The following is a 25694-nucleotide window of genomic DNA, read 5'->3' as shown; positions in this document are numbered from 1 at the left end:
GATAATATAATTATAATGTGGTAGTTATAATGGTAATAATAAAGCTTCCTTCCCTGAGAAAGCACTTTGAATTTTCGATGTCATTTGACTCTCACACTCAAACGATAGAGTAGTCAGGCTGTTGTAACCCCATTTTTGGGAAAAGAAAGTTAGGATCAGAGTGGTTAAGTGAATTAACCACAAGTCACACAGCTAACACATAACAAAACTGTGACTTCAACTAGTTCCTCTGTTCTCAAGATGCATGCTATTTTAGCTAAATATACTCCCGTTGGACTCCACTAGGATATACACAATTAAAAAAAAAAAAAAAAGATTAAGATCCAAGGGCTCACAGGTTAAAGAACCATTCAGTAATAGACTTCTGTGCTTTTTAGATAAGAAGTATCTTCCCTCCCAATTCCCCTCCTTAGGTGGTTTCTTCAGGAGGAATATCACTGTAATGTAAGCTCAAAATTCAATATCCCCATTTTTGCTTGTTGGAAATTGAACATTTCCAATACTAAACTCAAGAAGTTCTGCTTTGTAAGAATTCCAAAAGCAAACTTAACTTGTCACACATTTCTCCTGTGGTGTGTTCCATTGGCAGCATGTTAGAAAGTTGAAGTGTTAAAACTGCCTTTAGCATAGAAAGAAATATTTGCAACTTGTGATCCAAGTCAGGGAGAGGGTGAGAATGGCACCATATATAATATGTTTATTAAAAAAATTACCATATCAAAATTATTTGTTACAGAGACCACGTTAAAAAGAGCAATGGATTTTCTCTCCCAAGCGCACACACACAGATCTTTGAATATAGCTTTTTATTTCAAAGTCAACAAATAGTTGACAATGCGCCAGGTGCAGGGTTAGATTTCACACACATTATCATTAATCTTACACACATTTACAGTTCAGGAAAAGAAGAGCCAGGGAAGTGACCTAAGTTAACGGTGCTCATGATGGCATGTCTGATAGAGCTAGGTTTTTAAGGCTGCCTCAACTCCAAAAACAGAGCTCTTTCCTTTAAACCACATTGCTTTCTTTTAGGACTTTGTTCTGCTAATAGTGGTAAGATCCCATGATTTCACTTCTATTAATTTTGAGGAATTTGCAGAGGGTGGAAATAATCTTTTGGCTTATCAAAAGTGAATAACACTATGCAAAATAAATAAATAAGTAAAAACACTGGCTTACCAAGAATCAAGAGTCATTGCTTAAAGTTCTGACTGTTTCACTTTATGAGTGTTTAATGACATTAAAGAAGTCATTTAATCACTCGTTGGTCACTGCGACCTTATTTATAAACCCAACCAACCAACCAGCAATAGCAAAGCTCTGGCCAATTCTGCTTTCTTGCATTTTTATTCAAGAGCATTATGGTCATTATTATATATTGTGGACATACACGGCGTACACTCTTCCTGTTATTTAATTAAGCGATTTCTAATGACAAGTGTTTGTCTTACAATGATTTTACCTTAGTCTAAAGATCGTGTGTTTGACAGTTTTATATTACAGAATCCAGGGTAAATAAGGGAAGGCTCTTATGAAAGTGTCTTCCAGTCAAGTCTGACAGAAAGAAGAGAAGATAGATACCAAACAGAATGCCATGATAGAGCAGAGAATGTTACTAGCCTTGTAGGGAGGTGTTGGAGAACACATCTCAATCAAAGAACAATTGCTCTTTTCCAGGAGAAAATGCATCTCTTATTTGGGAATGGAACAGTGCAGTGCGACTAAGGGATAGCATGAGGGTATTTAGAAGCCAAACTGGGAAGGTAGGTTGGGGACAGTTTGTGGAAGACAGGAATCTCTCCAGGTGAAGAGGATATTTGTGTTTAATATATTTTAGATATAGTTGGCTAGTTCTTTTTCTTTTTTTCTTTTGTCTTAACTTTTGTAAGGGCTTACAATATTTCTGATGCTATGTTTTGGTTCTTTGGTTAGGATTCAATTTGTTGCCAGCCCCAGTGGCCTCATATTATTTGAATATGCTTTTTGAAAAACTCCATACTTAGATATACTTGTGACATTCAGTCCTGTCTCTGTTGCCCATGGCTGGTCATCCTGAACACACTTCATTTCTATGCAATTTAGTTCAAACATTTTGAGCATGTCTGAAGAATACAGTTTCATTTTATTCTTAGACCTAAAGGTCATTGGAATTATAACATTTCACCCTAGTGGCCTTTATTTTTTTTTATTTTATTTTTTTTTTGGGGGGGTGATAAACGTCATGGCTTCATTTGGCCACATTAAAGGCCATACTTGGTCCCAACCCCCGCCCCCCACCCGTCCCCAAGCCAAATTTCACATTTTTACCACTTTATGAGACCAGCAGTCACCCTAATGTCCTTTAAATGCTGTCTCTTGGGAACAGATACCGTAACTCTCTTTCTTTTTTTTTCCTTTTTCCTTTCCCTTTTTTTTTTTTTTTTGTATTTTAAAACACACTGATGCTTATTTTTTAAGTTACTTATGCTTCCCAAAAGTGGATATTCTGTAGCCTGATTAAAAAGAGGTTTGAGTACCACGATTTATTGGTCTGATGCTGACTTTGCAAATATAAACTCTCCTGAACAGCTTCTTGTATCACAATGATAATTCTATGCTTAGAAAAATGACCTGATTCTTCCTTTACATGGCTGTGTTAGTTAAGAGAAACCAGGATTTGTGCATGGAATACATTTCGTGTATAGGGTTATAGGTGACAATGTCTGGTTTTTGAGAATTCATTCAGGTTTAAATCACCTTTGTTTCTGCGTTCCCCCCACCCCCACACCAGAACATTTGTTTCTGCCTTATTGAGATGAGCTTTATAAAACCAGATCACTGTCTTGAAGATCAATGATTTAATCCTGGGCCAATTCTCACCCATTTTTATTCCACTTAAAATGTCTTTTCTCCTCAGCTGATTAACTTCTTTAGAAAATAATATAATATATCCATCCTCAAGATAAAAAACACAATGATTGCTTTATTTTTAAATCCACTAAGGGCTAGTGTCTCTCATTTATTTTTGAGGGACAAAGAGAAAATGAATCCATTTTACAAATAATCTGGGAATTTCAGTCAATAACTTCAAGTACCTGTTATTGAAACCTATAAAAGCTGATACAGAGAATTGCCTTCTTTTGTCTTTCTCTCTTTTAGAGGCAGTAGGAGCAATGATAATACAAGATGGCTGAGAAGATGAGAAAAAACAGATTAAATAATCATACCCTCAATAACCTAGACTTGGCTGACCTGTGTTGTTTCATGAATTTTATTTTTCTTTCTGCCATCAAAATAAAAACTTTTGGGATAGCTGTACATTATTGAGAAAGAAATATCATTTTCCTACAGTGTTTGTAGAGTCTGGACTAATAATAGTTTAAGGCTCTTTGTTCAGCAGTCCTTTGTTTTGTTTTGTTTTTTTTCCTTTTGAGATGCTTTCATTTTTTTGAACTGCTCCTTGACATAGGCAGGAGTGTACACTTTGATATGTACATCAAGGTACTGATGTTTGCATTTTGCCTTAACTTACATAACAGAACGTTGCGGTCCCTTTAAAATTTGGGCTTGCCATGCCAGCAAGAGGGAACGAGTGAAAAGTATTTGCCAACTATGCTTCCCAGTGAAACTTGTGGGGCCTGCACCATAAATGTAGATACTCAAAAGGAAAGGAATAGAAAGAGAATGCATCCTTCAGTCCCTAATGGCTTTTCTATGTAAATATAATTCTCTTTTTTTTTTTCTTAAAGATTTTATTTATTTATTTGACAGAGAGAGACACAGCGAGAGAGGGAACACAAGCAGGGGGAGTGGGAGAGGGAGAAGCAAGCCTCCCACCGAGCAGGGAGCCCGATGCGGGGCTCGATCCCAGGACCCTGGGATCATGACCCGAGCCAAAGGCAGACGCCCAACGACTGAGCCACCCAGGCGCCCCAATATAATTCTTTCTTAATATTATATTGTGAGTTTTGATTACTAATTACTTAAACTTGCATACAAGTATAACCATAGTTGAAATATAGGACTGTATTATTGTTAAAGCAAACACAGATATACAAATAGTTCCCAAGTGGATCTCAACCATTATTAACCATTATTTACTATAGCTTTGTTTGTCCTTTTTTACTTTGGGGAGAAACTTTTAATCACTCGCCCTGGACTTGTTTGCTCTTTAAACACATTATTCCTAATAGCATAAATTGATGTGCCTAACTTTGTTAACTTTGTTCTCTAGATCCTTTGTGAGTTCAGACTGCCCCCAAAAGTTGCTTGGTGAACTAATTTTCGCTTTTCAGAGAAAAACATTAATTTTATCTTCATATTTTCTAATTTGCTTTGGGCTTTTTGATCTGTCTGGTCCCCTAGGGAAAATTGATTTTCTCTTATGCAAGACTTTTTTGACATCTATGGCTTGATTCTAAATGCTTCTTCAGCACTTTTACTGTCCACTCAAGGTAAAGGATGGTGAAGAGAAGGAGCAGGGAGGGGAAAGAAAAGGAAGGCAAGTGGAGAGAGAGAATAGATACAAATAGAGACATAGATAGAGACAGAAAGACTGAGAGAAAGGAGAGAGAGGGAAAGGGAGAGAGGGAGAGAGGAAGAAGGAGGAGGAGGAGAGAGAGTTAGAGATACAAAGACAGAGAGAGAGATACAGAGTTAGGCTTCCCACAGAGGGGCTCGCTGGATTTGATACAAAACTAGGTATATGTTTTTTTCAGATCATTAAAAAAAATTTTTTTTTATTACCACACTTAAGTACTCCTCCCCCCCAAGCTTTATATTGATGGCATTCTTTTTGAATATTTCATTTTTTTCCTAGGTTTTTACACTTTTTAATTTTTTACATTCTAACTCTTTCTCTCCTTCCTAATGTGTTAAAATGAGGAGAGCAAATAAGAAGCCTTAAATATTATAGAGATGTCCTTAAATCTAGTCCCCTCCAGCCATGAGAGGCATCAACATGTCCCAGGGTAATGTTTTATCAACCAGATATTTTGCACAATACTTTTATTCTGAAGGAAGTATACAGCAGACATGGTAGAAGCAAAGAGCTGTACATGGCCTTCACGATGATGAAGAGGAGGCTGCAGGCAAGAATGTCTGACTCTGTAGCCCCCTTTGCACTCTGCATTCATAAAGTGTAAGGCAGAAACAATCTGCTGTTGTTTACACTTGACACTGAGCTGTAACACGTCTTTCCTCGTGGCAGTATATTGTTTGAGGCTCGGCAGCAACCCAGCTCGTATTCAGGTTTAGGAGGAAGGTGTAGCTTTGGAGAATGATGAAATCATGGAAATTGTGAATAGAACAGTTAGTAAGTGGAAGTGTTGGAGGAGTCGCTCCCACTGCATGCAGTGTTCTTAGTGAGATACTTAGCGAGGGGGATTTCAGGAAGAACATGAAGCAGGGTCTCTGTTCCTGCAAACTCTTAGATAGCTCACCTTTATTACTCTAAATATCCTGTTATTAAAAGGGTTCTTTCTCTCATCTACAATGCAGTGGTAATTCATGATGGTAATAATAGTCATGAAGCATTGCACACTATTGAATTTTTTTAATCACTAAAGGAAGATCATGTTAAGCTAAGAATGGCTTTAAATCTCTTTTATTCTAATTCTCTGTAAATTGGTAATAACTATATAGTGGAGTGTGTGTGTAATAGAAGAGAAGGAAGGTGAGGGAAATAACATTAATTGAACCAGGGAATGATTATATATATAATATTACATAAATTTTTAAACAGCCCCATTAGATAGAGATAGACATTTTCATTTATTTACCAGTAAGGAACTCCAGATTCAGAAAAGTGAATTTAAAAAGTTAAGTTAACTTAATAACTTACTATAGCTATTAAAGTGGGACAACTTGTATACCTGTTTGACTTTATTTTTTCTTCTAAATATTTTTATTTATTTTTTAATGCCTCTATGTTTTTTTTTTTTTTTAAGATTTTATTTATTTATTTGACAGAGAGAGATAGTGAGAGCAGGAACACAAGCAGGGGGAGTGGGAGAGGGAGAAGCAGGCTTCCCGCGGAGCAGGGAGCCCAATGCGGGGCTCGATCCCAGGATCCTGGGATCATGACCTGAGCTGAAGGCAGACGCTTAACGATTGAGGCACCCAGGCACCCACCTGTATGTTTTCTTTGAAATTTTTTATTTTATTATGTTATGTTAGTCACCATACAGTATATCATTAGTTTTTGATGTAGTGTTCCATGATTCATTGTTTGCGTATAACACCCAGTGCTCCATGCAATACGTGCCCTCCTTAATACCCATCACCGGGCTACCCTATCCCCCCACCCCCCTCCCCTCTGAAACCCTCAGTTTGTTTCCTGTAGTCCATGGTCTCTCATGATTCGTCTCACCCTCTGATTTCCCCCCCCCTTCATTTTTCCCTTCCTTCTCCTAATGTCCTCCATGCTATTTCTTATGTTCCACATATAAGTGAAACCATATAATTGTCTTTCTCTGCTTGACTTATTTCACTTAGCATAATCCCCTACAGATCCATCAATGTCAATACAAATGGTGGGTATTCATCCTTTCTGATGGCTGAGTAATATTCCATTGTATATATGGACCAAGTTAACTTAATAACTTATTATAGCTATTAAGTGGGACAACTTGTATACCTGTTTGACTTTAAAGCACATGCATGCTATTTGTGATATACCATTTTGCCCCTAAATTCTTTACAGTTAAGACTCTTGGCTTTTGAAATATGCCAACCACAGCTGTCTGTCACTAACTGATGATATGGAACACACACATTTGAAAAGAAACATTCAACCAATTAAAAAAAGAAACTGAACATAGGATGTGATTTTTCATGTTGCAGATCCTATTTTAAATTGATTTGCTCCAAGCTTCCTGAAACATACACAGTGTACTTCCATTGCATATGTTCAGATTATATGCATGTTCCCAAGGTTATAAAAATTTTTCTAAAGGAAACAAACTGAGGGTTGCTGGAGTGGTGGGGGTGGGAGGGATGGGGTGGCTGGGTGATAGACATTGGGGAGGGTATGGGCTATGGTGAGCGCTGTGAATTGTGTAAGACTGATGAATCACAGACCTGTACCTTTGAAACAAATAATGCATTATATGTTCAAAAAAAAAAAAAAAAAAAAAGAAGAAGAAGAAGAAGATAGTAGGAAGGGAAAAATGAAGGGGGGGGAATCGGAGGGGGAGATGAACCTTGAGAGACTATGGACTCTGAGAAACAAACTGAGGGTTCTAGAGGGGAGGGGGGTGAGGAGATGGGTTAGCCTGGTGATGGATATTAAAGAGGGCATGTATTGAATAGAGCACTGGGTGTTATACACAATGAATCAGGGAACACTACATCAAAAACTAATGATGTAATGTATGATGATTAACATAACATAATAAAATAAAATTAAAAAAAATTTTCTAAAGGGAAGAGCAGTTCTAAACAAGATTATGGATGGATGAAGGAATAGTGGTTCAGTGCAGATGCAGTGGGTTTGAGTGGAGCGGGAAGCCATTACCTTTAGTATGCTGCAAGATTGCTTTGGGATTATTCATTTGGCTTCCCGTGTGGCTAACTCAGAGGTACTAACTGTGGCTCCCTATCTTTTCCTTCTTACCCAACTACAGCAGGCTCTGCCCTTCCTCCTAGGTGGTTAGGGAATTAGTAAATGATGTTTACATGTGGCTTCAAGAGTTTTTTGGTATCCACCTGTATAAAGCTCTAGAAAATTCTTTTCAGTCTAAAAATACCAGATTTGTTTTTTCTGCTAGACTTTGGCAGTGATTGGGTGTGTTTGAAATTTGATGATGGTTTCACTCCAAGTTCCATTTTATTCCTGATGGAGCTGGAATGTTTTATCTTTTTCAGAAACTGTTACGTGTGTGTGTGTGTGTGTGTGTGTGTGTGTGTGTGTGTGTGTGTGGCAACAAAACAGCCAGAATAATTGTCACCTGGATTCAGCAAGTGCACAGAAGATTGGGCTGGGGGCATTATCACCAATCCATACATAGATATGTCATTTCACTCACTGTAAACTCTCCAGAATTGAATGCCTGAAATTTTTTTTTTCAAGTTTAATGTACAAATCCCTTTCAGTCTCAGGGAAATCAATATTTTTCATAGGTTAGTTATCCATATTAAAGCACGCAATACTTTAATCACAGAAGGATGGTAAGCATTCCCCTCTTCGGTTGAGAATGCACCTTTGTGATTTAAAAGGAACAAGTCACAGGTCTATAGAACCTTTCTACTTGGGAAAGCTGTTTTTTCATGATTAGATGTGAAACCCAGCACCATAGATGTTTCCTGGGTGCCTGTTATGTGCAAAGCTTTGTACCACAGGGAATATAAAGATGAGTAAGACACTTTGCATTCATTCATTCATAGTGTATGGATATGTGCTAGATGCTGTGCTTGCCTGTATTTATTTGTAATAAGACAGAAATGATCTCTGTTCTCATGGAGCTTACAGTCTTGGGGAGAGTATGGGACAAAAGAAAATAAGTAAATAAACACATTAAAAAAAAACTCTTCTGTGAAGATTATCTGTAGGGCATTACATTGATGGAAAGTAATGGGACAGTGCTCCCTTTGTTAGATGGTGAGGGAATATCCACTTGAGCGAATGATGTTCTCTTGAAAATTAAACGATGAGAAAGAACCACTATGCAAAGCAAAGAGAAGGCAGTGAGATGGCATCTGTGAAGACCCTGAGCTCTGAGGATCATGATGCCAGTTGTTGCTACAGTGGCAAGAACTAGGGGGAAAGGGACATGAGCTGATGAGGAAAGGGTAGGCAGGATCCAGTGCATAGTAAGGGTGCCGTTACATTTGCCTTGGCTGCAACAAAAAGTCATTGAAAGGATTTGAGTTGGTCCCTGACATTATCTAGTTTTTACATGTTCATGCTAGCTGCTATGTGGGAAATAGATTGGAGATTTCACTTTCTCTCAGTATGGTGGACAGGGTCTACTAAACAACCCGTATGCTGTAAAGCAACTAGAAATGCTGCATTTAAAAATAAACGTCTTTTAAATTGAATTGCTGAGTTGGTAAGAAATCCTCAGAGGACAAAACTGAAGTGAAACCAGGAATCCAACAAAGAAAGGAAGCCAGCTCTGCAACTGACATCTGCCCAAGGTAGCATCCAGAGGTAGTGCAAAAAGATATATTTAAATGCTGGAACATCTGGATGTTTTCTTTAAAAATAAAGTTACATTCTTACCTTTTGCCTGACCCCCAAATAAATCTCAGTTGAATGAAATATTTAAATGTGAAAAATAAATTAAATCCGAAAAGTACTAGAAGAAAATAATATGCAAACTTTTTCATAATGTTGAAGTAGAGAATGTCTTTCTGGGTATATCATTAAAGAAGGTTTGATATATTTCACTACATAAAGATTGACACAATTGGTGTAGTGTTAAAATATTATAAGTTAAAGGATGAATGAAAAATTGGAAAATACTGGACATGGCAAAGGGTTAATGTCATTAAGGAGCTTTTGCACACGAAAAAATGCTTCCAACATAAAGTAGACTCTATGAAAAATGAGCAAAGATTTTTTTTTATTATGTTACGTTAATCACCATACATTACATCATTAGTTTTTGATGTAGTGTTCCATGATTCATTGTTTGCGTATAACACCCAGTGCTCCATACAGAACATGCCCTCCTTAATACCCATCACCAGGCTAGCCCATCCCCCCACCCCCCTCCTCTCTAGAACCCTGAGTTTGTTTTTCAGAGTCCATAGTCTCTCATGGTTCGACTCCCCCTCCGATTTCCCCTCCCTTCATTCTTCCGCTCCTGCTATCTTCTTCTTCTTCTTTTTTTTTTTTTTTTGAACATATAATGTATTATTTGTTTCAGAGGTACAGCAATGATTTTTAACTTGCAGTTCAGGCAGTTCAAAAAAGGTAAAAGCAGATTGGTCATAGTAAAAAGAAGCTCAAGATCATGAGTAAGAAGATATATGCAAATTAAACCAACAATTAGATATCATTTTTCACCCATTACCTTGGCAACGATTGAAGAGAACAAATCCTACCTAGCTACTGGTCAGGACATCATGATCTAATGACCAGACATGGTATTTATATACCCTGGGGGCCAGAGCGTACTTGGAACAGGCATTGTGGAGGGCACCGTGACTATTTGTTCCGAAGAACGAAGTGCCTCCCTTTGACCTTGTAATGAGCTTTCCACACATATATCCTAAAGAAATAATCAGAGAAGTGCATCAAGATGTATTCACAACTTCATTTTTCATGCAATTGTTAAAGTGGGTAATATTGGAACACTGTAAAAATATCCGTTGGTTGAGGATGCTTAAATAATTTGTTCTGTCAGTAACGGGAAAACGATTGAGACATTAAAGCATAATTTTGTATCTATTAATATGGAAGTTAGTTTATCATAGATATTTTCTGTTTAAAATCAGGTACTATACAGCAGGATTCATCTGCAAACTTTAAAAACAATGGCACTTTTTTTTGGAGCAGGATCACACCAACCGGCTCATGAGAGCTACTTGTTTAGTTTTCAGGAATTGTGTTAGCTGTTGGTAAATTGTTGGTAGTTTGAAATTGACCATGGTGAGAGTATTTGCCCCATGGAAGTTGATAAACAGACTGTACAAAGCAGGTTCCTCCCACTCCCCAGCTGGTTTACCACACACCCCCGTGGGCGTGTGTGTATGTATATATGTGCATATGTGTAGAAAACCTTTGGTAGAATATACCCAAATCTTAACAGTGATTATCTTTAAAAAGTAGAATTATGTTTCAATTTATTTCTACCCTTTTAAAATGATTTTATGTATTATTTGAATATATTACAATCTGATTATATTTATAATTAGAAATAATGAGTAACTCAATTTTTGGAAGAAAGAATGAAGACCTAAACCATTGGAGTTCTCGGGATGGTAACTAAGGAACAATTGCAAGGTATTGTTGGTTAATTTGCTCTTTGTTTCTATCTGTACATTGGGTTGTTAATAACTTTACTAGCACAGTGATGATTTTGATATTCATGAAATGACCTTGGTAGACTACTATGGAGATTGGTGAGGGAAAAGAGACATTACTGTTGAATTTCTGCATTATAACTAGGCTGATATTTGTGTTAGGTATATAATTTCAAGAAAGTAAACATTTAGCCACTCAAACTGTTGGAAGTTGAAATCAGTTAAGTCCACACATCTCTGCTTCAAAGTTTGCCTATGCTGAAAGTTTACCATATGACTCAGCAATTCCCCTTCTAGGTATATACTGAAGAGAAATGAAAACGCATACCCATACAAAAACTTGTACACAAATGTTCACAGCATTACTTATAATAGACAAAAAATAAAAACAACTCCCCCAAAATACCTGTGTACACTAATTCTTGTCGAGTTTGTCAGCTCATTTAAACATTTCTGTTGATTACAGGCAGTTTTCTGGTTTTGTTTTGTTTTTGTTTTTTTAAGTTATCAGTGCTAGAGAGTGTACTCAGCCAGGTGTCAATATTTCAACATCTGTGGGCATGATTATACATGTGGGAAACAAATGAGCGTGTCTTCCTTTACCGGTCAGCCGTCCTTCATTTCTCCATGCAATAAACATATGTAGTTTTAGGCTGACAGTATGTGCCAGGTACGGTTCACATTGTATCAACTAAGCGTGATAGTGGTGAATGCAATTATATACTGTTTTATAGTTTTAAAATGCTTGCATTATTGATCATCAGAATAGCAATAAAGTGTATCATATTTCCATTTCACAGATAAGGAAGCAGAGACTTGGAGAAGTTAGGAGACTTAGCCATAGCCATGCAGATAGTAGACAGAAGAACCAGGACTCCAGCCCTTGTCGTCTAGCCCAAACCCATTATTCTTTTCCTTGGCAGACATAGGGGATCCCAACTTTTTCACTGCTAAGGACATAATTTATTTCCTATTTTTTTCTAAAGACGCCACGTTTGAAAGCAATAGAAACCAGTCCTGTTAGCCTTGCCATCACTAGTCTTAAGCCTAAATTAAGAACGTATTTATCACCCAAGAAAGAAACTCGGTATCCATTAGCTGTCAATCCCCATCCCTTCTCCCCATTTCCCTCAGCCTCAGGCAACCACTAGTCTCCTTTTTGTCTCTATAGATCTGCCTACTCTGGGCATTTCATAGAAATGGAATTATATTATATGTGGATTTTTGTAACTGGCTTAGCATAATGTTTTCACTTAGGTTTTCAAAATACATTCGTGTTGTAGCATGTATCAGTACTAATTCCTTTTCATTGATAAATAATATTCCATTGTTTCTCCATTCATCATTGATGGGCATTTAGATTGTTTTTATTTTTTGTCTATTATAAATAATGCTGTGAAAATTTATGTACAAGTTTTTGTATGGGTATGTGTTTTCATTTCTCTTGAGTATATACCTAGAAGGGGAATTGCTGAGTCATATGGTAATTCTATGTTTAACATTTTGAAATACTGCCAAACTATCTTCCATTGTAAAAGCCTTTTTGAAGTTTTGAATAGCAGATGAGTCTCAGGCTGGGTGCAATACTTCAGCAATTTTCAGAATGGCTCCTTAAGATAAAACACATTACATCAAAAAAAGATCATGGTGAATTCAGAGGTCCTCCCAATATTTACTTAGCCCATTACTCTCTGATCCAGGAGAGGAACATCTGAGTATTTTCTTTTTTGTCAGTATAATGAATTTAAAAATCTCATTGCTATGGGAGTTCAGAAAATGTCCTGGGTCAGAAAATGCCCTGAATAATTCACAGTATATGATGCAGAGAAAAACATTTCTGGACTCAAGTCAAATCTTGGCTTCATGTGATTCTCTGTCCTTATCTATAAAATGAAGATGATAATATCACAAAGTTATTATGGAGATACAGTGAGATAACATATTTCAGAGGTTTTTTTTATAATCAGCAAAAGCAAGTAAGTAAGCAGAAACTCAGGTGATGACCTTTAAAACTGACAACACTTGGCATATGGGTAAGGACCAACTGGTTCTCTGTACTAAGAGATTAGGGTTGAGATTTTTATATTCAAAGGTGGGTGTTTGCCCACAAACATACACATTTCCAAATGCAATTAAATCCTTGCCCAGAAGGGCTTTCATTTTCTCCAGATGTTTATTTACTTATCAGTCTTCTAAGAATTCAAAGGCAAGTAGTAGCATATTCTTCAAAACCAATTGCTTAAAAATTAGTCTATGGTCCCATGATTCTCTGCCACTTATTTTGGCTTTGATGACTCTAAATCAGTTGAGATTTGTATTGTTTTTCATTTGTATTTTTCAATATAATTGCAAAAGAAAATATATTCATTTATTGAGCAGGGATTTATTGAGATACTCTGATGAGCCAGGCATTTGCTAAGCATTAGGATACAATGGTGAACAAATAGGTCCTGTTCCTATCTTTATGCTATTTATAATCTCCTGTGTCTTAGTCTAAATGTCTTAGGGTTTCTGTTATTGACTATGACCCATGCATGGCACCGTCTCTGTGCTTACTTTAAAAGTGAAGAATAATATACTCTGGTTTCTCTTCAGAATAAAGCAGAGGTTGAATTTGGACTTTAAAAAGTGTAAATAAGAAATAACACAAGGGACATAAAATAGCTTGATACTGTGGTTTAGCTCTGTTGCTACTTCATTGGGTGACCTTGGATAAGTTAACCTTTCTGAATCTGTGTTTCCTCATCTGTAAAATTGTCAAGCTCCTTCGGAGTCTAACCTTCTAGGATTCCATAATTGATATTGTAAATTTGAGGTTCAAGAGCTTCTGAACCAAGTTGCCTTTTTTTTTTTTTTTTTTTTTTGCACTTCTCATCAATCCATCTTAGGTCTTCTTTGCTGTGGCTTTGTCCACTTCTAACTATCATCCAATCCAAGCCTTGACTTTTCTGCAATAGCTTCATAACTGTTCCTCTTCTACTCTTGCTCCCTATAACTCGTTCTTCACATGGCAGCCAATGTTATCTATTTAAAATGTTAAATTAAATAATCTATCTACTCTGTTGGAAATTGTGGAAGTGTTTCCCATTATTCTGAGAATAAAGTTTCAATTCCTTTTGGTGGCCTATATAGCTCTATATGTTTGGGTCTGTACCTATTGATTCAATCTCCTTGTGTTCCATTTTCTTGATCTTGGCAGTGAAGCTTTCTGAGATACTTTCAGACATTCACAGAGAGCGTTCCCCTTCTATTCTAAGGCTATCACACTCTCCCCTCAATTTTGTCCCTCACATTCTACAGCACTCTATGCAAAAGTCAGTTCTTCAGAGAGATATATATCTCCCTATTATATATTCTTTCATATTACCCTGTACTTCTTTTTCACTGTACCTGTTAGGATAGCATCTATGTTATTAATTATCTAATTATTTACTTAATTACTTAGTTAATTAGTTATTTAATTTCTGTCACCTTCCCTGGAATGAAAGTTCCATGGGGACAGGCACAGTTTTATTCACCTCTGTATCTTTAGTGCCTGGCAGAAGGATTTGCCTCAGTAAATACTCAGTGAATGAATGAATAGATGTAATAATTGACTAAAATTTTAGTGTTTACATCAGCTATGAGATTATTTGTATGGGAGAGCATAACATGTATATCAGGAAGTTCTGAGGAAGTGTAGACTTTTATCTCTACGTAGTTATTGATCTCTGCTTTTATAGGGGGCTTCCTCGTTGTACCTGATTTGAAACAAATATCCACCAAACTGTGTGTGCGGGACACTGTGTTGGGTAGTCAGGATCCAAGCCCTGTCTTTGAGCTCACAATCTAGCAGGAGATCAGCCATAAGTCCAGATAACAATTATGCAAGGTGGTAAGTAGTTATTGTTACAAGAGAAAGCCAGCCATATCTAGAGAGGTAGTGACCAAGTGGGTCTTGGAGGATCTGTGTGATTTAACTTCTTGGAAAGGGTTGGGAAGAGGCAGTGTAGAATGAGTCCATAAGCAAATGCTTGTCTCCTACCAGTCCTTGTAAATAAAGCCAAATCTCTAATCAAGAGACTGGAATTAGTTAGATCCATTTTTATTCTACACAACTCTTGACCTTTTAGAATTTATTTTTTTTACTTTACTCTTTTATTACATACAGTATAATTCAGCTTTTGGTGTATGGAGTCTCTGAATTTGGGCAAATGCATACAGCAGCATAAAAGCTGCTATACTTAAGATACAAAAAAATTTCCATTATGCCCCAAAATTTCTCTCATACTTCTAGCATACAGTCAACCTTCCCTGACCTCAAGCCCCTAGAAATTGCTGATCTGTTTTTTGTTCCAGTAACTATGCTTTATCCAGAATGTCATTTATTTTATTTTTTTAAGATTTTATTTATTTATTTGAGAGAGAGAGAGCACAAGTGTGTGTGGGGGGGGGGGTGCGGGAAGGGTGGAGGGAGAGGTAGAGGGAGAAGCGGACTCCGCTCCAAGCAGGGAGCCTGATGCGGGACTTGGTCCCAACCCCCTGATCTCATGACCTGAGCCGAAAGCAGATGCTTAACTGACTGAGCCTCCCAGGCGCCCTCAGAATGTCATTTATTTTTTTTTATTATGTTCAATTAGCCAACAAATAATACATCATTAGTTTTTGATGTAGCGTTCAACAATTCATTAGTTGCATATAACACCTGGTGCTCATCACCACACGTGCCCTCCTTAATATCCATCAGAATGTCATTTAGATGGAATCATATGGTATTAGACTTACTTCGCTTAGCATAATGTATTTGAGATGAATTCATATTATCGAGTATATTAGAAGTTCATTTCTGGTCGCTGAGTAGTATTCCATTGTATAGATGTACCACAGTTTATTTATTCATTCACTAGCTGAAGTTCATTCGGCTGCTTCAAGGTTTTGACAATTATGATTAAGTCTGCTATAAACATCTGTTATAGGCTTTTGTCTGGACATGAGTTTTTATTTTTCTGGGTAAATATCTAGAGCTAATATTGGTAGGTTGTACTGTAAGTATATGTTTAACTTAATACGAAAATGTTAAGCTGTTTTCCAAAGTGATTGTACTTCATTGTGCCTTCCCATCAGCAATGAGTGAGAGTTTCAGCTGCTGCATATCCTCACCAAAAGTTGGTATTTTCCATTTTTAAAATATTAGCCATTCTAGTACGTATGGAGAAGTATCCTGTTTATTTTTTTTTTTAATTTGCAACTAATGACTAATGATTTGGGCTATGTTTTCATAGGCTTACTTGCTATCTCTATATCTTCTTTGATAAAATATCTATTGAAATTTTTGTCCCTTTTTAAATTGTTTTCTTACTGAATTTTGAGAGTTCTTTATTTAACCTGGATATAAGTCCTTTATCAGATATGTAATTATAAGATATTTTCTTCTGGTCTGTGGCTTATCTTTGCTAACCTTTACTTTTTCAAGTAATTTAGAAATCCTGTTCCCAGTCCCATCATCAGATCTAGCACTATTCTCTTCTCTGCTTAGAATGTTTACAGAGCTTTTTGGCTTTTTTAGGCACAGCGGGGCTATGGTGATGAAAAGGAGAATTGCCCTGTTAACGAGGAGCCCTTAGGTAGTTGGAAGGAGAATCTAGGAATTGAAACATCTGTAACCATGGGATGGTGTTCTGCATGCCATAAGGGATGTATAGATAGTGTGCTCGACTACAGAGCACTGCCATTCATTCATTTATATCTGGCTATTAAAATACTTTGAGGACAGGCTCAAGAGAGAAACAATAAAGGTTCTGGATAATTAAATTCTAGGAACTCTAATAAAGTAGCTGCCCCCACTATAGCCCCATGTATTATCAGGTGATGACCAGGGTTGGGAGATGGAGAGGAAACAGCAATGCCTTTCTCACCTTGATAAATTACAGTCCTCCACTCCAGCAACTGTAGAGCAAAAGGACCACCTCAGAAGGGATTAGCTTCACTGCCTCTCCACTCCCTCCTGCCCAGGTTTCTGTAATGGTATCTTTTGTCTTCATTTGTGGTTTGTACAGGGAAAGGCAGAGATAACAAGTAGATAAGAGAAATTCCATTCCTGAATCACGTGGAATTGCACAGGTGTATGACCCATCAGACAGCCTCAGGGCACAAATATATTTTCCAATGGAGTCCTTACCTCTGCCATAGTTGTAATTAATATATGTCACTTCATTCTTCCAGGACCACCAGTGACTCCCAGTTGCTACCAAGATAAAGTAGGAACCCCTTCCCTAGTCTCCCACTCTCAGGCTCTGCTCCAATGTCCACACCCTGTAATCCAGCCCCAGCTGACTGACCGGCTCCTCACAGCTCCCGCGCCCTCTGTGCCTTTGCTTATGATGTTCCATCAGCCTGGACTCCTCCCCTTGTGTCTGTCAGCACACGTTCTATTCATTTTTTGGGCTTAATTCAGATGTCATCTCTTCTGTGAAGGTTTCATTGAACTTCCCATCTCTCATAGTAAGAAATAAGAACTACTTCTGCCTTCTTATGACATGCTACATTTTTTTTCTTTTTAAGCATTTACTTCATTTTGTTTGCATTGTGATTGTCTGTGCATGCTCTCCAGATAGTGAGATCTTTGAGATGAGAGACCATGTCTTCCTTGTGTCTTTATCTCCCCAGTGGAAACTGTGCGGTATAAACTGTTGCATGTAGTAGGTTCTCACCAAGGGATTATTGATTGAAGGACATGCCATAACCCACAGTTCACCTTTCTTTGTGACCCAGACAGAAGAGGTGTTTGAGTGGCTGATAGTTGTAACTGGAGGTGACAGGGTGATCTTATGTGCTACAAGCGAATGCAGTTTTGTTTCCCTATTGGCTGTGATTATGCTCTCCTGTCTAGGATAAGAAAAGGATGATTTGATTTTGAGTAATTAGCAATGAAGCTCTAATTGTCTACCTTAAATGCCTTCCATATTTCTGATTTTCTACCAGCGTGAAATGTTCTCCTTCGCAGACAGTTGATGGAGGAGCTGAGTCATGCCTGACTATTCTTAATAAGACAGAGGCAGCTAATGCCTGAGGGAGCTGCCTTCGAGGACAAGCTGACATTTCTGACTTCTCAGCTTTTTGAAAGTGGGTGTTATGAGGGAAAGTTGAGCATTGAAGATAGCTTCAGAGTCTCCTGGAAACATGACTAGATAATGACACTCTAATTCAGACAGATGTGATCTGCCCCATTGCCTCTTGGCTGTGCCATGTGCCTTCTGATGCTGGGAACTGCTAATCAAGGATTTTATGCTTCTTGTTAAAGAGACCCGGTTTGTTCCACTTTACGTTAACTAGTGCCCACCCACCCACTCCAACTCCACTCTCTTCCCTGAAAAACTGGCTTGATTTTAGAATTTTAAGATTCAGGCTAAAAAACACTCTTGATGTACGGGTTGATTCTAAACCCATCATACTGTGGAGATGGAAGGGGTTAGAGATCATCTGGTTTTATCTTATACATGAAAAAGCTGAATTCAAGAAAAGGGAAGTTACTTGGCCACAGTCAGGGTTCAATTTTAGACTCTGCAATGAGGCAGATCTGTGTTAGAATCCTCTCTCACATACTTCCTATGGTTAAGAGATAAACTGAGGCATATTAAAAATTTTAAGAGTTTATTTGAGCAAATATCAATTTGAAGCAGGCAGCTACAAACTGGAAGTGGTTGGGAGCACTCCACCAACAGGAACTGGGGGCAAGATTTTTTTTTTAAGATTTTTATTTATTTATTTGAGAGAGAGAGCACTAGAGAGACAGAGCAAGCACAGGTGGGGGGCAGAAGGAGAGGGAGAAGCAGGCTACCCGCTGAGCAGGGAACCCAATGTGGGACTCGATCCCAGGACCCTGAGATCATGACCTGAGCCAAAGGCAGACACTTAACCGACTGAGCCACGCAGGCGCCCTGGGAGCAAGACTTTTATAGAGAAGAGGCAGAAGCAAAGCAATAAGATTGTTTGACTATAGCTTAAGCAACTTGCATTAGCTGATAAAGTCTAGTTGGCTGTTTGTGATCAGTTTCCTTGCGTTTTGGTTTGTTGACCTTGAGGCATTACAGACTTAGGCTTTAGTTTGCTTAGGTAGGCTGCTAAGGCATTAAAATCACCTCAGTCTAATGGCCTTCTTGTTTAATTAATTTAACTCTGTGCAATCATGTGGATATTCTTTCCCTTACCTAAGACTCACGCTCCTCATTTATTAAATGGAGGCAATAATAAAACTATCTGAAAGAGTGGTTATGGGAATTGAAAGAGATCATAAAAGTACATCACTTAATACCGGACATATGGGAAGCATTCACTATTAGGGGGTGGTGGTGGTACTTATAATAATAATAATAATAATGGTGGTCACACTGATGGAGTTAGGACAAGAAATAAGGTCTCCCGATCCTATGTTGTTATTCTCTATGGAGAATACTACAAAGTGTTCCTGAGGTACACATATTTAGTGTCAAGGAAGTTTAAAGGTATCTGTCTGAAATCGCATCCGCATATTCAAAGAGAAGCTCAGTAGCTAGTTTGGTATAAGACAGAAGGAAAGAACATGGTTTGAGATGTTGGTTAACATAAAGAATCAATGTGAGTGGGAAGAATTGAGGGAAGAGATTATATATAAAGTCTCTAAACTGGAAACCAAAGGACTGAGCATGATACCAGAGAGCCTGAGAGGGTTAATGGAGAAAGGACTGGCCCTGGGAGGGTTACTGGTTCTGGAGTCAGAAAGCTCTGCTGCCCACTAGCACTGTGACTTTCCCAAATCATTCCTGAGCCTCTCTTTGAGCCAAACTCCAAAATGAGGCAACAATGCCTCCTTCTGTGATCAAAGAACATCATGTGTCTGAAGCTGCCAGGTAAAATATAAATTATTATGGATCCTGTTAACAGTTATGGATTTGTCATCTTGGATGAGATATGGTAGGGGGAACAAGGCAATGATTAAGTGATGAGTTTGGAACATTTTCCTGCCTCTAAGAGTATGGAAACAACAAGCTGTGTTTCTAATCAATGACCTTCATTATCAGTCTCTCCACGAGGCAGGGAAATGTAGCATTGGGAGGCTGGAGATGCCTAGAGATGAGCATTCTGGACTGGACAGTTTTGCCTGGGGATTTATACCTGGATAAACACATACCCCCATAGATATACAGATCTGGACAACTTCACTTGTACCATGAAGCTCCTAACAGGCCTCGTGGCAATGAAAACAGACCCTTTTCCTGATCTTGCACCAATTTCTCTTACTGTCATTTCATTTTTCTACTTTAGAGTAATTATTTTGCTTTTTTTTTTCAATGGCAGACCATTGGTGCATAGCCCCTGCTGAGTGTGTATAGAGAGGGAACAGTGTGCCCTGAGAAAGAGGACTCACAATTGGAAGGAGAGTATAGAAGACACTCTACATTTTTATTTTCCTAGAGTTAAACTGCTTTTACTTCATATATGGAGAGTTCCTCCTCCTGTTTGGCTTCCTAAGTTGTAAGAGCTCTGGAGTTTAGAAAAGTTGATTTGTAGTTTCCCCTTTCTCTTCAGCACTACATATAGTAGAGGCGAATGTCCTCAACCTTAAGACTATGGTGAGTCAAGAGGCTGAATGTATTGTCATAGCATTGTATGGGGGACAGATGGAGGCTACACTTATGGTGAGCAGAACATAATGTATGCAGTGGTTGAATCACTGATGTACACCTGAAACGAATGTAACGTTGTGTGTCACCTATACTTAAAAACAACCAACCAACCAGAATGTAAATATAGGTATAAAAATTCAACCTCTGACATACTGGAGAAAAAGCAAAAACAAAGACTGATTAATGTCAGTGTAGTGAAACTCTCTTTCATAGTTGGTTTTATAGGCAAAAGTTACTTGTGATACGGGGCGAATGACTAGGAATCTGGAAGGTTTCATCCTGCCTCTGCTACTAACCAGTCTTTCCCTCAGGCATTCCTTCATCCCTCTGGGCTCAGAGCCTAATCTGTATAATGTGGCATGTTGCTGGGTGATTCAGAAGGCCTCCTTCCAGTTCCAACGTGTAGCAGTTTTCTAAGATGCAAAGGGGATTATAGGTGACTTAAATATTTAGAAATGTGGACCATGATTGTATCTTGGCATTTGTCTTCCCAAGAGCTGTTTCCTCCCCTTGGGAGCTAACACTGTTCTCTAGCTGAGGGGCCACTGAAAACCCAGCCACTCAGAACTCCTCCCTTGTGCGTTCTTCCAGCCACCCCCTCATCATTCACAGCCAGACGTCTCCCCAAACCCCATGGCTTACGCTCTCAGCTTCTGATGTTTTCTTCCCCCGATTTTCTCTCAGAATCTTTTGTCTTCTGCTTGTCACTACCAGCCTTCAAGAAAAATCTACATGCTTGACACATTATTAAAATTGAATGAGACTGCACTGGCATCTCACAGGGGATGCCTCTCTTAAATGCAGTGGCAGGATTGTAGCCTGTGTCTCTTCCTGGCAGGTGATGAAGATCTCAAATGCCCTTTCACTCCAGGCAATTTCCTGAGGATTGCTGGGGAGGTTACTGGCAAGGCTCACAAGATGCTCTTTCCTTTGGCTTTGTAGTCGTGTGTAGAATATGGCTGCAAGTCTTGAGGTGGAACAACCGTATAGCTCCTAACTGGGTACATCCCTTGATGTACTTTCACTGAACAAGCCTCCCCGAACCTCCAGTTGAGAAGTCAGATGTGGGGATGGAGGGCACAAAGACCCACTGAGTACCTAGAGGGCTTTACATTTCCATCACGTTGAGTGGAAAAGTGATTGCTCGAGCTATCTTCGCTAATTAAGAAGTCAGTCCATGCTTTGCCTGCCTTCTATATTTTGGGACTCAAATCTTAATTTTGTGTTTTCTGTCCCTGGCTCCAGTAAAATGCAATAAAAACTCACAAACAAATACACACAATAATTTGTTTCCCCTGCTATCTTTCTAGGTCTTAATTCCCTCATCAGTAAAAATCAACATAATAGTTGTAGCTAAAATTTATTAAGTTCATACGCTGCACCCAAGCATGTGGTATTTTTGTGTATGATCTTTTTAACCCCTGTCAACAATCCTATGTGGTAGCTACTTTCATTGGCTTTGTTTTTGCTTCCTGCACTATTACATATGAGGAAACAGGTTCCTTCTTTCCAGGTGCCGCAAGTATGGTCCACATTACCACATACTTTGCTTTCAGCCTCAAAGACAAGATCCACATATTAGCGTCTTTACCTATAGAATGAGAGGGAGGAAAAGAATAATTGTGTGGCTTGATCATACAGAATGCACACAAAATTATCTTCTATGGCCTGCCATTAATGCTATTTGTTCTGATATTCTGAAGTTTGTTTTTTTTTTTTTTTGCCTTTTTAATCCTCTGTTTTGAAGAGGAATATAATATTGTACTATGTACATTCCCGATACCAACTGGGAAAGTTTCTGCAGATATGTATTTGGATGATGTAATAGAAAGGACATGACATTTGGATCGAAAAGAAGTGATTCTTTGCTTGCCACTCATGAGCTCAACATCATTTATCAAGTTAGCTCTCTGGGCTTAGTTGCCCCATTTGTAAAATGAAAGGGTTGTTCTAAATGTTTTTAAAATTGCCTTGTAGTCTAATGCCCTTAAACACTTGGTTAGAGGTAAGCCCCCATAGGTTAAATGTTAACAACATTTATTGGGCCACTTTCAGTTTGAAATTGGCCACACTCAGTTTGGAATTAAGAGAGGAATGTAATATTACTAATAGTGAGAACCACTGAACAGCTCTTGCTAAATACTTTAAAAGTACTGTCTCATTTAATCTTCGAATCAGCCTTCTTTGATACATGGGAACATTTAATTTACTTGCATGTGCTCACATGGGTAGGAAGTGACAGGACAAGGGTTTGAACTGGGACTGTCAGACTCCAGAGACTAGCTACTGTGTACACCATCGGGAAAGTCGTTTCGGGATATAAGAGACTTGGTTTGGGCCCTCCCCATCTCTACCCTAGATTGTTGGCCCTTGTCTCAGACCTGTTTTTATTCTCTCTTAGCTTCATTCACTCCTCTGTGGTATGGTGGATTACCAGCTATTCTACCGCCCCTGGGGGCTACAACCAGATCTAAGACCCGTACATTCTGAGATTCTATGATAAAGTGTGAAATACTTTTACTTCCAATGCTGATGATCTATTTCTTGAATGGAAATCTGAAGGCAGAGACCATGTTTATAGCCGCTAGCCCTCATCAGACCCTGAATAAATATTACGTAATAATGAAGATAGAGAGCGAAAGGCTGCTTGATTATTATATGAGAATAGTAATTGGATCTTTACATCTTAATCATGGATTAGAAAAGATTGCTTGGGGGGGGAGCATAAAAACCAGCTAATGACTGCTTAGAGTTTCCCCAGTGTACTGTGCCACACTTGACATAAGCCAGTTTATTTGTTGTCACAACAGCCCTGCAAAGAAAATCATTCCCTTCAGCTGCATGAGGATGCTCATTACAGTGATTTTTTTTTTTTAAGAAAATAATGGCACCATCGTACAGAGGCAGCACACCCAGAATCCATTCTTTAGCCTGCTAACCCCCGCTGCAACTTTGATGAGAGAAACAGAGCTGTTTGTAGGTGGCTATTAGATGATGCTATTCCATGTTCTTCCTCATTGTGCACAGCAGCAGGAAGGGGGGCTTCTGGACCCTCCTTGGACATTAACACATGATGATTAAGGGTCCTTTTGTTGGAGCTCCGAAAACCGGCTGTGGACTGACTTCATGGAGACAAGAACGAGCCTACAGACCTTCAGCAGCTCCTCTAGACCCAGGGACTGGAAAACTCTCTGGAGACCTCAGGGTTTTTCCTCAGGTCCTCTGCCACGAGGGAAACTTTGAGGAACATGGCACTCATGTTCAGAAACTCAGAGAAGAACCTCCACATGACAGACTGCGTGAAAACTAAACTGTTCAGAGCTCGGGTGTACTCATCCTGCAATGATAATTTGGTTCATTCATCCTTTAGATAATTTGATTCTGTACCTTTAAGTATTACCTACAATGGTATATGTTCTGAATTTAAACTTCATAGATTGGGTTGTTTTTCATCTGTGAGGGTTCTTTTTCCTTTTTTTTCTTTTACCTCTTCCTTTTCATTATTTTCTTTGTTTTCAGGTTTGCCTGGTAATTATTTTCTCCACATTTTTTTTTTTTAAAAGGGCCAGGCCCACCCCTTTTAATTGACATAAAATAGCAGTCTTTAGGTCAGTGTAAAGATGAATGTCCAGTGCTGAGGGGAGGAGTGGCACACAGTTGGGGATAAAACTTGTTCTAGAAACAAACTCTAATGACACCTGCAAAATTGAAGCTGTAGCTTGTGGAACCCCACCCCCGGCCCCTGTCAACCAGCTTTCTGAATTTGGCATTCTTTCCTTATCTGGCAAATCTTATCATCTGCTAAGGGCTATTTCTTATTTTCTTCAAATTACTCAATCAAGAAAACTCCCTTTTTTGGTGGGAGTAAGGTATGTCTAATTATCTGGTCCAGGAAAACCATCTGCCGAGTTATTAGCGCAGTGTTGTTGAACAGCACAAGTGACGTGAGGATGTCTGATGGATGCTCACGGCCAGCCGCTCCATTTCTTCCTCCCCCACCCCTAACTTCTCTCTCTTCTTTTGACAGCTTAGTTGACAACCACAGAACTTCAGAAACATTTTCTAGACCTTTGCTTGAGTAGCTCTCCCTTGAATAAAAAATACCTGTTTTAATGGTATTTTTTCTACTTATAGCCTACTCCAGGAAATGTAGTTTGTAGATTTTTTTTTTTTTTTAAACTGGTTGTTTACTATAGAACATGGCTCGAAAACTATCCTGGTATTTTTAAATATTTTTTCCATTGAGGGACAAAAAAAGAATATATGTTTTAAATGTAATTAACCAAAGAGACAGACTTATAGGGTGGAGATAATCTCACAAATTGTTCAACCACCTGCCGACTTGAACAGATGAAATAAGACATCGTTATCCTTTGGTATGATGACTAGCTGTGAATAAGGAGACGCAAAATAGCAGTGGCTTAAACTAATACATAGCCAATGTTAATGGGCTTAGGAATAATCTGAGGATCTTGTTAAGCTGTAGGTTCTGATTCGGGTAGTCTGGGTGGTGCAGAAGATCTGAAGTTCTGACAAGCTCTCAAGACTCTGATGATGCTGGTGGGTTGTGGATAACAAGGATACACAAAGGTTTATTTCTCATGTAAAATCTACAGCTAGAAAGCTCAGGGCTGGTAAGGCAGTGCCTTATGTTACTCCTTTCACTTTCCCATTCCACCATTTTTTGGGTGTGGCCTTCATTCTCATGGTCCATGATGTAGCATCCATGTTCCAAGCAGCAGGATGGGAGAAATGGGATGGTAGCAGGAGCATAGGAAACATAGGAACACATCAGCACCTCTCAAGAATGGTTTTCAGAGGGACACCTGGGTGGCTCAGTTGGTTAAGCGTCTGCCTTCGGCTCAGGCCATGATCCCAGGGTCCTGGGATCGAGTTCCGCTTCGGGCTCCCTGCTCTGCAGGGAGCCTGCTTCTCCCTCTGCCTCTGCCTCTCTCTCTCTCTGTCTCTCATGAATAAATAAATAAAATCTTAAAAAAAAAAAAAAAAAGAAAGTTAAAAAAAAAAAAGAATGGCTTTTAGAATCTACCACATGAAATTTCAAACATATTCCATTGGTCAGAACTTTGTCACCTGAGCACTTCT

The 25694-nt window shown here is 38.6% G+C and overlaps 1 protein-coding gene across 12 annotated transcripts in view; it reads left to right on the top strand.

Moving 5' to 3' along the window:
• Nucleotides 1-25694, top strand: part of IL1RAP (interleukin 1 receptor accessory protein) — a 133985-nt gene that overhangs the window by 49582 nt on the left and 58709 nt on the right. The window contains exon 2 of one of the 12 annotated variants that reach the window (XM_036107948.2): nt 10843-10930. The exons of the other annotated variants lie outside the window; for them this stretch is intronic. Within the exon in view, the coding sequence (XP_035963841.1) occupies nt 10906-10930 (25 nt within the window). The 5' untranslated portion in view covers nt 10843-10905. The remainder of the gene's footprint in view (nt 1-10842; nt 10931-25694) is intronic. 12 annotated transcript variants of the gene reach the window in all.

The sequence above is a fragment of the Halichoerus grypus genome, chromosome 1, assembly GCF_964656455.1.
Source record: "Halichoerus grypus chromosome 1, mHalGry1.hap1.1, whole genome shotgun sequence".
NCBI classification, from domain to species: Eukaryota; Metazoa; Chordata; class Mammalia; order Carnivora; family Phocidae; genus Halichoerus; species Halichoerus grypus.
Note: the sequence above shows the minus strand (reverse complement) of the source record. Positions and strands in the feature narration are given on the sequence as shown.